General features: G+C 66.1%; 3 protein-coding genes across 3 annotated transcripts in view; 2 read left to right on the forward strand and 1 right to left on the reverse strand.

Moving 5' to 3' along the window:
• The window catches only part of PFL1_05680 (uncharacterized protein), a gene marked incomplete at both ends in the record, with an annotated part of 3,920 nt that extends 1,989 nt beyond the window's left edge, over positions 1–1,931 (reverse strand). The window contains one exon of the mRNA XM_007883216.1: positions 34–1,931. Coding sequence (XP_007881407.1) covers positions 34–1,931 — 1,898 coding nt within the window. The remainder of the gene's footprint in view (positions 1–33) is intronic.
• A 2,019-nt stretch (positions 1,932–3,950) lies between these two features.
• Positions 3,951–6,632, forward strand: PFL1_05681 (uncharacterized protein; the record flags this gene model as incomplete). Its single annotated transcript, XM_007883217.1, has 3 exons — positions 3,951–4,607; positions 4,655–5,095; positions 5,175–6,632. The coding sequence occupies 3 exons, from the start codon at positions 3,951–3,953 to the stop codon at positions 6,630–6,632; spliced, it is 2,556 nt and encodes an 851-aa protein (XP_007881408.1).
• Positions 6,633–7,372: 740 nt separating this feature from the next.
• On the forward strand, positions 7,373–9,197 carry PFL1_05682 (uncharacterized protein; the record flags this gene model as incomplete). The annotated part of the gene is made up of 5 exons (XM_007883218.1): positions 7,373–7,526; positions 7,619–7,693; positions 7,773–8,063; positions 8,166–9,000; positions 9,143–9,197. 5 exons carry the CDS (start codon positions 7,373–7,375, stop codon positions 9,195–9,197), a joined length of 1,410 nt encoding a protein of 469 aa, XP_007881409.1.
• Between the last annotated feature and the right edge of the window lie 1,220 nt (positions 9,198–10,417).

A 10,417-nucleotide genomic window follows, 5' to 3' on the forward strand; every position in this document is an offset into this window, starting at 1 on the left:
GGCGTCGCCGCGCTCGGCTGGTAGATGTGGTACTCGAGCATGTCCTCGAGGCCCTGCGGATCACTGGCGGTGCCCGGCTGCCGGTTGAGGGCGGCCTGCACGGCAGGCTTGAGGGCGGCCCAGCCCGTCGAGGCGGCCGAGGCGCCCGGGCCGTATGCGCCGCCCGCCAGGTCCGATAGGCGCAGCTTCGAGTAAGGCACGGTCAGACCGCCTGGCGGGCCGGTCTGGAAGCGGCGGTAGGCTTCCTGGGCCGCCCTCTCGTACCACTTGAGCGCCACGGTGCATGTGGGCTTGGCGCCGATGCCCGCACGGTAGCGGAAGCCGAGGGCCATCTGCGAGGGCGCATCGCCGTCCTCGGCGGCCTGGCGGTAGTGGATCAGCGCCTTGGCCTGGCGTAGGCCGTCGTCGCGCTTGAGGCGGGCAAAGGCCTCGCGGCGGTGCTGCCAGAGGTCGCGCAGCTCCCGCTCATCCATCGACGACTCGAGGGTGGCCAGCTCAGAGGCCGGCGGTGGCAGCCACTGCCGCCGCACCGTCGACTCCCACCCGCTTCCCTCGAGGAAGGCGAGGCGGGCGTGGGCGCTGGCGTTGCCGGCCCTGCTGTGACCGTCTGCGTCGCGGCCGAGGTCGACGAGGCGTTGGTAGCATGCGCGGGCGCGCGCAATGTTGGGCAGGGCGCCGTGGGTGCCCCACAGCGAGTGCTCTGCCAGCACCCACAACGCATCGGCGTGGGCCTGCAGACGGGGTGGCGTGGGGGCGGCGGCGGTGCCGGCATCGGTCTCGGCATTCTGGCCGCTCGCCTGGCCAAAGAGGTCGGCGAGGACGTCGGCGGTGCTGTCTGCAGAGTAGGCCTCGTGCTGCCAGTCGATGCCGTTGCGGCCCCATGCGGCCCACTCGAGCAGCTCGATGGCCTCGGTGCGCCTGCGCTCCATGTCGGCCTTGAGCGACTCGCGGCGCTGGCGTTTGGCCTGCGACCAGGGCGCCTCGACCCGGGGCCACCATGCGCTGCCGCGGCCGTCCGGCTTGGCCTCTAGCCGCTGCCGGATTGCCGAGGGGATCGCGGGGTGCTGCAAGAGAGAGCGCGCTGGCCGAACGGCCTGGCCGAGATGTTCGAGGCTGACGTCCTGCAAAAAGGGCGCGGCGCCCTCGTCGCCATCCTCGCTCTCCCAGCCGGCGTGAAAGGGACCAAACATGACCGAGTCCCACGGGCTGTCTTCGCTGTTGAGCGGGACGGCACCTGGGCCAAGCGACTCCCAATCGGGCCAGAGGGCAATGGGACGGGCACCCTGCCAGCGGAGCTCGTCGCGGGTGGCACCTATTGGTGGGCCAAGCCATTTCAGATTGGCCTCGGCGGTACGGAAGCTGGAGCGGGCGTTCGAGAGCGAGAGGGCAGTATCTGCCGCGGCCGGATAGGGTGACCGCAGGCCGAGGGTGTCTGCGAGGACGAGGAGGAGGCGATAGATTGTGCCGATGGGGGTCCAGCCGAGAATGATGTCCCAAGCGCTGATGCGGGGCGTGGCCGCGGTGGTGCGGCCATCGTGCTGGCTGGTTGTGTGCTTCTGACGGGGTGACGTTGGCGGCGCCTGGGCGGACTCGTCGGCAGGCTGTTTTTTGGTGGACGACGTGCGCCCTGGCTTCGGCTTGCTCTTTATGGTGGAGCGCAGCAATGCGAGGGCACGTTCGTAGGCCTGCTGAGGGGTGTGCAATGGTGCTTTCGATGAGGCCGAGGTCGGATGCGCAGCCGCGAGCCCGTCTGGCTGTGCGTGGTGCGGCGATGGGTGCAGAGGAGCGCCTGATGGATCGACGTGAGCCTGCCTGTCTGCTGCGGCCTGAGCGTGCGCCGAGGCGGTTGTGGCCGCGGTTGCGAGCGCGAGCGCCGTCACCAGTGCGATCGCAGTAGTGATCGCCACAGTACGTCGATGACGGGGCGGCATGACGGGCAATGTTTTGGTGCTACGAGATGGGGTGCGAGGGATGGGTGTTTGCGGTGCGATGGTCCGACCGAGACGACGGTGGCTGCGACGACGATGGGGGTCAGATGAGCTAGGACAGCATGTTGGTCGACGCCGAGGAGTTGGGCTGTCCGTCGATGGCCTTGAGCGCAGAGAGAGAGAGAGAGAGGGAGAGTGGAAGAGAGAGTGGCGGTGGTGGGGGCCACAGAAGAACGGCCAACGAGGCGGTGGGCAGCGTTGCCAGCGCGAAGGTCGCATGGCCTGGCCGGCCAGCACACACACAGAGAGGCCCTTGCACCGGCCCCCATCCCCTCCACTGCGCTCCACGTCACGGTCGCTCTGTCGCACGGCAAACCGGGGTCCATCCCGCCCTCGCCCCTTTTCGGAACCGCCGAAGCCACACCAGCGGCCCATCCGGTCCGGATCCGCTCCTCGCTCATCGACGACGACGACGACGACGATGGAGCGAGGCACTCGGATCGTCCGTGTGATGGCCTGCCTCGGCGACGGGAAGCGGCCCGCGCCGACGCGAGCATGTCGCCCCGCCCTCGACCACGGCCGCCATGGCACAGCAGCAGGTGCCAGGTGCTGGCTCGCGGGCCGAGGCCGACGTCGGTTATGATGCACCTCGGCCTCGCCGTCGCCGAGGTGAGCCAAGTCGGCAATACAAAATCGCCTTGCGCAGCTGCGTGCGATTAGAATCTGGATGCAATTGAATTGAAATGGGGGCCGCCATCCTCGACAGCTGCCTTGTTGGCACGCCCGGCTGCACCTCCGCCACCTGTTCCCTCCCCACCACGACGTCTTTCCTCGATTCCTCCTCTGTCGTGCTCCTCTGCCAATACACGCTTCGTCACTACTTCAATCTGCCTCGCCTTCTGTCTGCAAGGCGAAACTCGTGCGCTTGCATGCCGTCCATTGGCATCGTACTCCTGCTCTGTCCGCCTGGCCCACGCGCACGCTGCGTGCGCCGCGCCCTCACTTCGTAGGTCGGCCTTCGAAACGCACCCTCTCTGCTGCACTGACAACCAGCCACACAACGTCTACCCCATCGTTCGTGCAGTCCCAACCTCCGCCCGCAGGCCATGAGGCTCTACGCGGCCGCTGTTACTCGTCTTCTGCCTCGCACCTCCATGGCTGCGCCATCTCCGACAATAGCCTCGACTCTGGGCCCTCGGCCTTGCCCCTTCCCGTCCTCGTTTGCGCGCCCCCCTCGAAAGCAGCGCGCAGCACAGCGCTACAGTTTCTGAATTATCCGTCGCCGCTGAGGACGGCCCTCACCTACCCTTGCCTCTTCTACCCTAGGCCATGATTGCCTGCGCCCTCACCCTGCCGACGGGCATGGCGAGGCCCCATACACGTGGTCCTTTGCATGGCTCATCAGCGCCAGCAGGTCCCACCCGCCAGTCGCACGGCGTCGGACCTGCACGCCGTGCGCTTGCACCATGTCGGTCGTCCGCGCCCTGACGTACCGCTCGCCGAGCAGAGGGATCGTCGGCCGGGCTGCCAAGCATAGCCCTTCCCGAGCTCCGAGGCGGTCCTTCCGTCGGGCTCTTCCACTCTACCACGCCATCATCGAGGCGCTCCTACGGCGACGATGATGGCTCATACTTAACAAGAGAAGGCGATGTCTTTGAGCCCGTCACGGCTCCTTCCCCTCTTCCACATCGACCCCCTCGCTCGCTCTCCCCACCATCCCCTCCCCCTCCCCTTCCCCCCCGCGCCCGGTATTCGTTTCGCCGGCTGGTCTTCCCCTTCCCACCCCATCCTCCCCTCCCTCTCACTCTCTGTCTTCGGCCCCATTCTTCCTTCTTTCCTTCTTTGCCCAATTCCTGCTCTCGTTCACAGTCGTTTGCCAACAGATCACTGGCTCGTCAGCCCTCTCCACGCTCGTTCTTTCTTCAAGCACTCGACGCCAGAATCTTTCCACATCCTTGCACAGCTTAACGGCTCATCGACTCCACCACCATTTTTCCTCGTCCAGCTCAGACACGCACCACGATGAAGCTGCTTCGGGCTTCGGCCATCTCGCTGCTCGTATCTCTGCTCCTCACATCCGCGCCTCGCGGTCACGGTGCTGGCGGACACGAAGAGATTCATGGTCTCGCTCTCGCCTCGGTCATCTCTCCCGCTCACCGCGCCTCGCGGTCAGACGCTGTTGATGCTGCGTCGACCGTTGATGGCCAGGACACTGCCTCGAACCTCCAGCGCGGCCACGACGGCGACGAGGCCGCCAAGCCCGCCACTCTCTACCGCCTCGTCAAGCGCGTCTTCTCTCGCGAGCGCGATGACCAGCGACACGACAAGCGCTGGATCTCGGACTTCACCGCACCTTCTGGCTTCCGCTTCAGCTGGGGCATCGACGGCTCGCGATGCTCGTACGGCACCTCGTCCGGACAGTACCTCACCCGCAGCACCATTGTCGGATCCAACTCGATCGGCCAGACCGAGGTCAACCGCTGCGCTGCCCGCTGCCGCAATGTGCCCGGCTGCGCCTTCTTCCACCCGATCCAGATGACTGGCGGCTCAGAGGGCAACGTCATCTGCGCCCTGTACACGGACAAGCAGGGCAAGGCCAGCGCCACGTTCGGCGAGGGCACTCGTATGAACGGCGGCAGGGTCGTTTTCTCGTACGGCTTCTCAAAGGGCGCCCTGCCGGTCAGCTCTTCGTCGACGGCCAGCAGCGCCAGGACCACGTCGACTAGCACCACGTCTACGGCGTCGAGGACCACGTCGAGGTCGACCACCAGCACGAGGCCCACGACGTCGACTTCAACGAGGAGCTCGACGACCTCTGCCTCGACCAGGAGCTCAACCACGACGACCTCGACCAGGACCTCGTCCAGCTCCTCGACCACCTCTTCCTCTCGTCCGGCCACTACGTCTCGCTCGACCGCCTCGTCCACCTCGTCGTCGGTTGCTACGTCACGGTCCACGACTTCAACGCGCGCCGCCACCACCTCCAGCTCCACTTCGACTCGAACCACAACCTCGACCTCAACCACGTCGACGAGCGCCAGGCCCACGACGACGACGTCGACGTCGACCACCAGCTCATCGATCCGGCCGTCTTCGACCTCGACCACCACCTCCACCTCCAGCAGCGCGAGGTCGTCGAGCTCGTCTGCCCCGGCGACTTCTACCTCGTCCGCCTCGACCTCGTCCATTCCCACCGCGCCCGCGACGACGAGCACCGTCACCACGGGAACCACGACGCTCACCGAGACGGCCACCTCGACCACGACGTCGACCGTGACGCCGGCGCCCACGTACAGCCTGATGAGCAAGTACTCGGGCCGCAGGTTCTACGACAACTTCTACTTTTTCACGTATGATGACCCCACGCACGGCAAGATCGAGTACGTCGGCCGCGACGAGGCCAAGTCGCTCGGCCTGATCAGCATGTCTGGCAGCCAGGTCTACATGGGCTATGCCAAGACGCTCATCTGGCCGCCGACGTCGAGCGTCGAGCCGTCGACGTCCACGACGGCGACGGACTCTACGTCGACTTCGGTGTCACAGCTCTCTGTGGCGACGACGGCGACGACGGCCGTCTCATCTTCCTCGACCTCGATTTCGGCCGCTTCGTCACGGTCCTCATCGAGCGCGTCTGCTTCCCGGACGACGTCGTCCATCTCGATCCCCAGCTCGACCTCGACGTCGAGCTCCCGCTCCTCGTCGTCATCGTCGTCTTCTGGCTCGGCGTCGAGCTCGACAAGGACCCTGGTGCCCCGCCAGGCTACATCATCGTCGCCGTCGTCGTCGTCGACCACACCCGTCGTGACGGTGGCCTCGCAGACGGTGACGACGACCGATGCCACCGTGACAGCCACCACCACGTCGACCAGCACCGGCGACTCGGCGACTCCGACGACGACGACGACGACGGCGGTGCCGACGCCGACGATCCCGGCGTACAAGGCGGTGCGCGTCAGCTCGTACGACTCGTTCAGCGAGGGCATCTTTGTGCTCGACGCGAGCCACATGCCCGTCGGCTGCGGGCTGTGGCCTGCGTTCTGGACGGTACCCACCAACCCGGTGGGGTCGTGGCCCAACGGCGGCGAGATTGACATTGTCGAGGGCGTGCACGACTACTCGGTCAACACCTACTCGATCCACACGGCGCGCGGGTGCACGGTGAATGCGACGACCAACACGCAGCTGGGCACGTATGCGCTGTCGAACCTGACGATGGCCACCAACTGCGCCAGCTTCGATACGGGCAACGAGGGGTGCGGCGTGCGCAGCAACCGGCGCGACGACTACGGCAAGCGGTACAATGCCAACGGCGGCGGCATCCACGCCATGGTGTGGGACACAGACACGGGCATCCGATCCTACTTTTGGCCGCGGTCCAGCATGCCCGCCGACCTGGCCTCGGACCAGCCCGACCCCTCGACGTGGGGCACGCCCATCGCCTCGTGGCCCGCCACCAACTGCGACATGGAAACCTTCTTTGCTTCGCACGTGGCTGTATTCACCAACACGGCCTGCGGAGATTGGGCTGGCAACGACGGCCTGTGGCACACGGCGCTGACCAGCCTCGGCCAGAAGACGAGCTGCGCCGCCCAGACCGGCTACAGCTCCTGCCGCGCCTACATGGAGAGCGGCGAGGTCGACATGAGCAGGGCCTACTGGCTCATCAACAGTGTCAAGATCTACCAGACCGAGCGCAGGTGGTGAGCCGGGCGTCGTCGGCTGCTCCTCTCTCCTCTCCCATTCTCGCCTCGTCTCGTCTCGCCTCGCCTCGTCTCGTCTCGCCTCGCCTCGTCTCGTCTCGTTTCTTCGCGTCTCGTCTCACGTCGGCCGCCGTCGCAGGATCGTTGTTCGGCCGTCTTCCCCCTTCCCTTCCCTCGCCCATCTGCCTTCTCCGTCTGTCTCATCGGACGTCCTCGGAACAGTTTAGAACCCAGCCTCCCCGCGCCCCGCCCCGCTCCGTCCCCTAAAGCTGTATCATACCGTGCTACTCCCTGAAACCGCGTTGCGCCTTCCCCAACCATGGCGCCAATCCTCGTCTCTTCCAAACCTGAGCGGCATACGGCGAGTCGGCTCCTGCTGCACGAGGCGACAAAAGGGCTCCCAGTGGAACCGCGACGTCAGATCGAGTAAATGGTCCGATAAAGGGAAAAAGAAACTGCCTCCTAGCCGATTTGAACGACTGACCTCGTCATGGCGATTCCACGAGGAACCGGAGGCGACCTGGAGTACTAGTGACGCGCTCTACCACTGAGCTAAGGAGGCTCTTCTGGTGGCGGGGGAAGAATGTTGCATAAATATAAGGAAAAACAGATCTTCCTATGCACGAGCCCTCCTCCACACGGCGTGGTGTTTCTTCCCGAGTCACCTGTAGCCAGCCTGACGGGGCGAGGACTGTCGCTACCACCACCATCACCACCACCACCTCCGACCCGGACAACGCCAGTATGACGGTCCCACAATCGCACACCAACGGCGCGACGCCGACGGTCGTCAACGGCACGGGCAACACGCCGGTGCGCTCGCTGCTGGACACGGACCTGTACAAGCTGACGATGCAGCAGGCGGTGCTGCGGCACTACCCGGACAGCCACGTCGCGTGTAAGTCGACCTCGTCCGGGCGCACAGGAGGGAGGTAGATGGTCTGATGGAACGACCCTTCTTGCTACGACGGACTACTCGCTGCCGCGCAGACAAGTTTACGAATCGGTCCAAGGACATGCGCTTCACCCGCCAGTGCGTCGATCGCATCAATGTCTACATCCAGGGTGAGCAACGGGGACGAGGTGCTCCACGACTCCCTCGCGAATGCTTTCTGACCTTCTCTCGCCCGTGCACGCCGCGCAGCGCTGTCCGACCTGCGCCTGACGGCCGACGAACGGAGCTGGCTGCAGGCCAAGTGCCCCTTCCTGCAGCCCAAGTACCTCGAGTACCTCTCCGGATACCGCTTCCGACCCTCTGAGCAGGTCAAGGCCACCTTTGTTCCCTCGAACGACGACCCGGAGGCGGGCGAGCTGTCGCTGCTCGTCGAGGGCCGGTGGTGTGAGGTCATCCTCTACGAGGTCCCCCTCATGGCCATCGTCAGCGAGTCCTACTTTGAGACCGTGGATCAGGCCTGGGATCTCCAGGGCCAGCACAGTGAGTGGCCCTGGATCCACATCTTCCCTCCGCGCGGCTTCGTCGCCGACTGACTCTCGAGCCCCTGCCCTCGTCAAACTCTGTTCCATGGCCGCCGCGCAGCTCAAGCCTTCAACAAGGCGCGCCTGCTCTGCAGTAACGGGATCCGCTTCTCCGAGTTTGGCTCGCGCCGGCGCAGGTCGTACGCGACGCACAAGACGTGCGTGCAAGGGCTCATCGCCGGCGAGGCTACCGCGCTCGCCTCGAACCCGGCCAAGCCGGGCAAGCTGCTGGGCACGTCCAACGTCCACTTTGCGCACCTGTTCGACCTCGCACCCGTCGGCACCGTGGCGCACGAGTGGACGATGGCTGTCGCGGCGCTCGAGGGGTACGAGCACTCGAACCTGCTGGCGCAGCAAAAGTGGGACGCCGTCTACTCGCCGCCCAACTTTGTCGCGTCGACGCCGGCGCACGACCTCACCATCGCCCTGACCGACACGTTTTCGACGAGGGTGTTTTTCGACGACCTCCTCTCGTCCGAGGCCGGCAGGGAGATTGCGCGGCGCTGGAGGGGGCTGCGGCAGGATAGCGGCGACAGCAAGGCCTTTGCGCGCAAGGCCGTCGAGGTCTACGAGCAGCTCGGCGTCGACCCCAAGCGCAAGCTCGTCATGTTCTCCGACAGCCTCGACGTCGACCGCTGCATCGACCTGGCGCGCTACGCCGACGACATCGGCATCGGCCACGGCTTCGGCGTCGGCACCAACTTCACCAACGACTTTCGCAGGCTCGCCTCGCCCAGCGACCGCTGCGACGGCGCCGACGTCGAGGGCGAGCCCAGGCAGGGCGAAAAGTCGCCCGCGCTCAACATCGTCATCAAGCTCGACCAGATCGACAACCGGCCCGCCGTCAAGATCAGCGACGACCTCAGCAAGAACTGCGGCGACCCCGACGAGGTCCGGTGAGTAGCCGCGGTGGCGGTGTGTGGGGCTTGGGCCGCTGCGTCCTTGCGCTGCGACCCCCTCTCTGTCCCTGTGTCGACCGCTGACGACCGCCGCTTCTTGCGCATCCACATCTGACGTCCCCGCACCGCCACCGCACAGCATGGTCAAGCGCCGCTTCGGCCTCGAAGGAGCAGAGCAAGTCGAGGATGCGTAGCCTAGCCCCTGACATCTGATCCCGGCACCGTCCGAAAGACTATCTTAGCTACCTCGCTGTCACGATACCCATCGATCGCTGGAAGGACCCCTCACCTGGACCACGCCATCCCGAGATTGCCCGAGCCGCTCGAGCTGAGCGGCAGCGTGTGGAAGAGGCAGGGAAGCCAGGATGCCTTGCGGAGGTCTGGCGGCGGCGAGCTGAGCCACGAGGGCGCGCCATGTCCTTGCGGCCGAGAGGAAACGACGTCAGGGCCGGACTATCGTGGGCGCTGCTGATGCCCGGGCTTGGCTGGCTGGCTCGGGTCGGGCGAGCCTTCGAGCTCTGCCTGAATTTGTCTTTGGAGCGAGCTGTGGTGTGACGACAGCGGGCTGCCTCGGTTCAACGCACGCGCCCTCACGCCCTGCCTACCTCATGCCTGGCCTGGCCTGGCCTGGCCGTGCCGTCCCAGGGCCTGCTTCTAGCTGGTCTGTTTGCAAACCCGACGCAGCAGGGTGACTACGCTACCGCCAGGCCTGGCCGCCTAGGCTTGCCCTGGCCTCCTCGTCTGGCTGCGCTCGCAACGCCACACGCAAAAAGGAGCGCCAGGCCAGGCCAGGCCAGGCCGCCTGGCTCCATCTCTGCCTGCTGGCCTGCCCTGCCCGTTGGCCTAGCCTAGCCTCATATCCTCTGTCAAAGGCAGGCAGGCAGGATGAGCCCGACGCCCGCGCCAGAGAGACGCCGCACGTCGTCGTCGTCGTCGTAGGCCATAAGCTGCGGCAGGCGAGGCTGGCGAGGCGAGGCCAGACGATGAACGCTAAGGGAGGCCTTTGCCAGCAGGTGCCTGCCTGCCCTCCTCACTACTACTCTCTCTCTCTTTCTAGACGCCGGGGCGATGGTGCGATAATCACGTAGGGACAGGCCACAGACAGGCAGGCTAGGTCGAGCAAGGAGGCCCAACGATGGCCGAGCAGCCACCGGTAGGCCAGGCCAAGCCAAGCACGCCTTGGAGTCAGCGCTGGCCGCCGAGACTCTCGCGCCGCATGTCCAAGTCCACGGCCACGCCGAGGCGGAGCGAACGAGCGAACGAGCGAACGAGCGAGCGAGCGAGCGGGCAGGCAGGCGGGGTCGAGGCGGCAGGCGCGAGGGCGACGACCACGCTGCCTCCGGGCCGAAGCCGGGTTGGTTGCCTTGTTCTGCGCGCGCTTCTTCGGCTGGGTGGCGAGCCGCTGCCTCCTCCG

Source organism: Pseudozyma flocculosa (assembly GCF_000417875.1).
Source record: "Pseudozyma flocculosa PF-1 unplaced genomic scaffold scaffold00021, whole genome shotgun sequence".
In the NCBI taxonomy this organism is placed as follows: domain Eukaryota; kingdom Fungi; phylum Basidiomycota; class Ustilaginomycetes; order Ustilaginales; family Ustilaginaceae; genus Pseudozyma; species Pseudozyma flocculosa.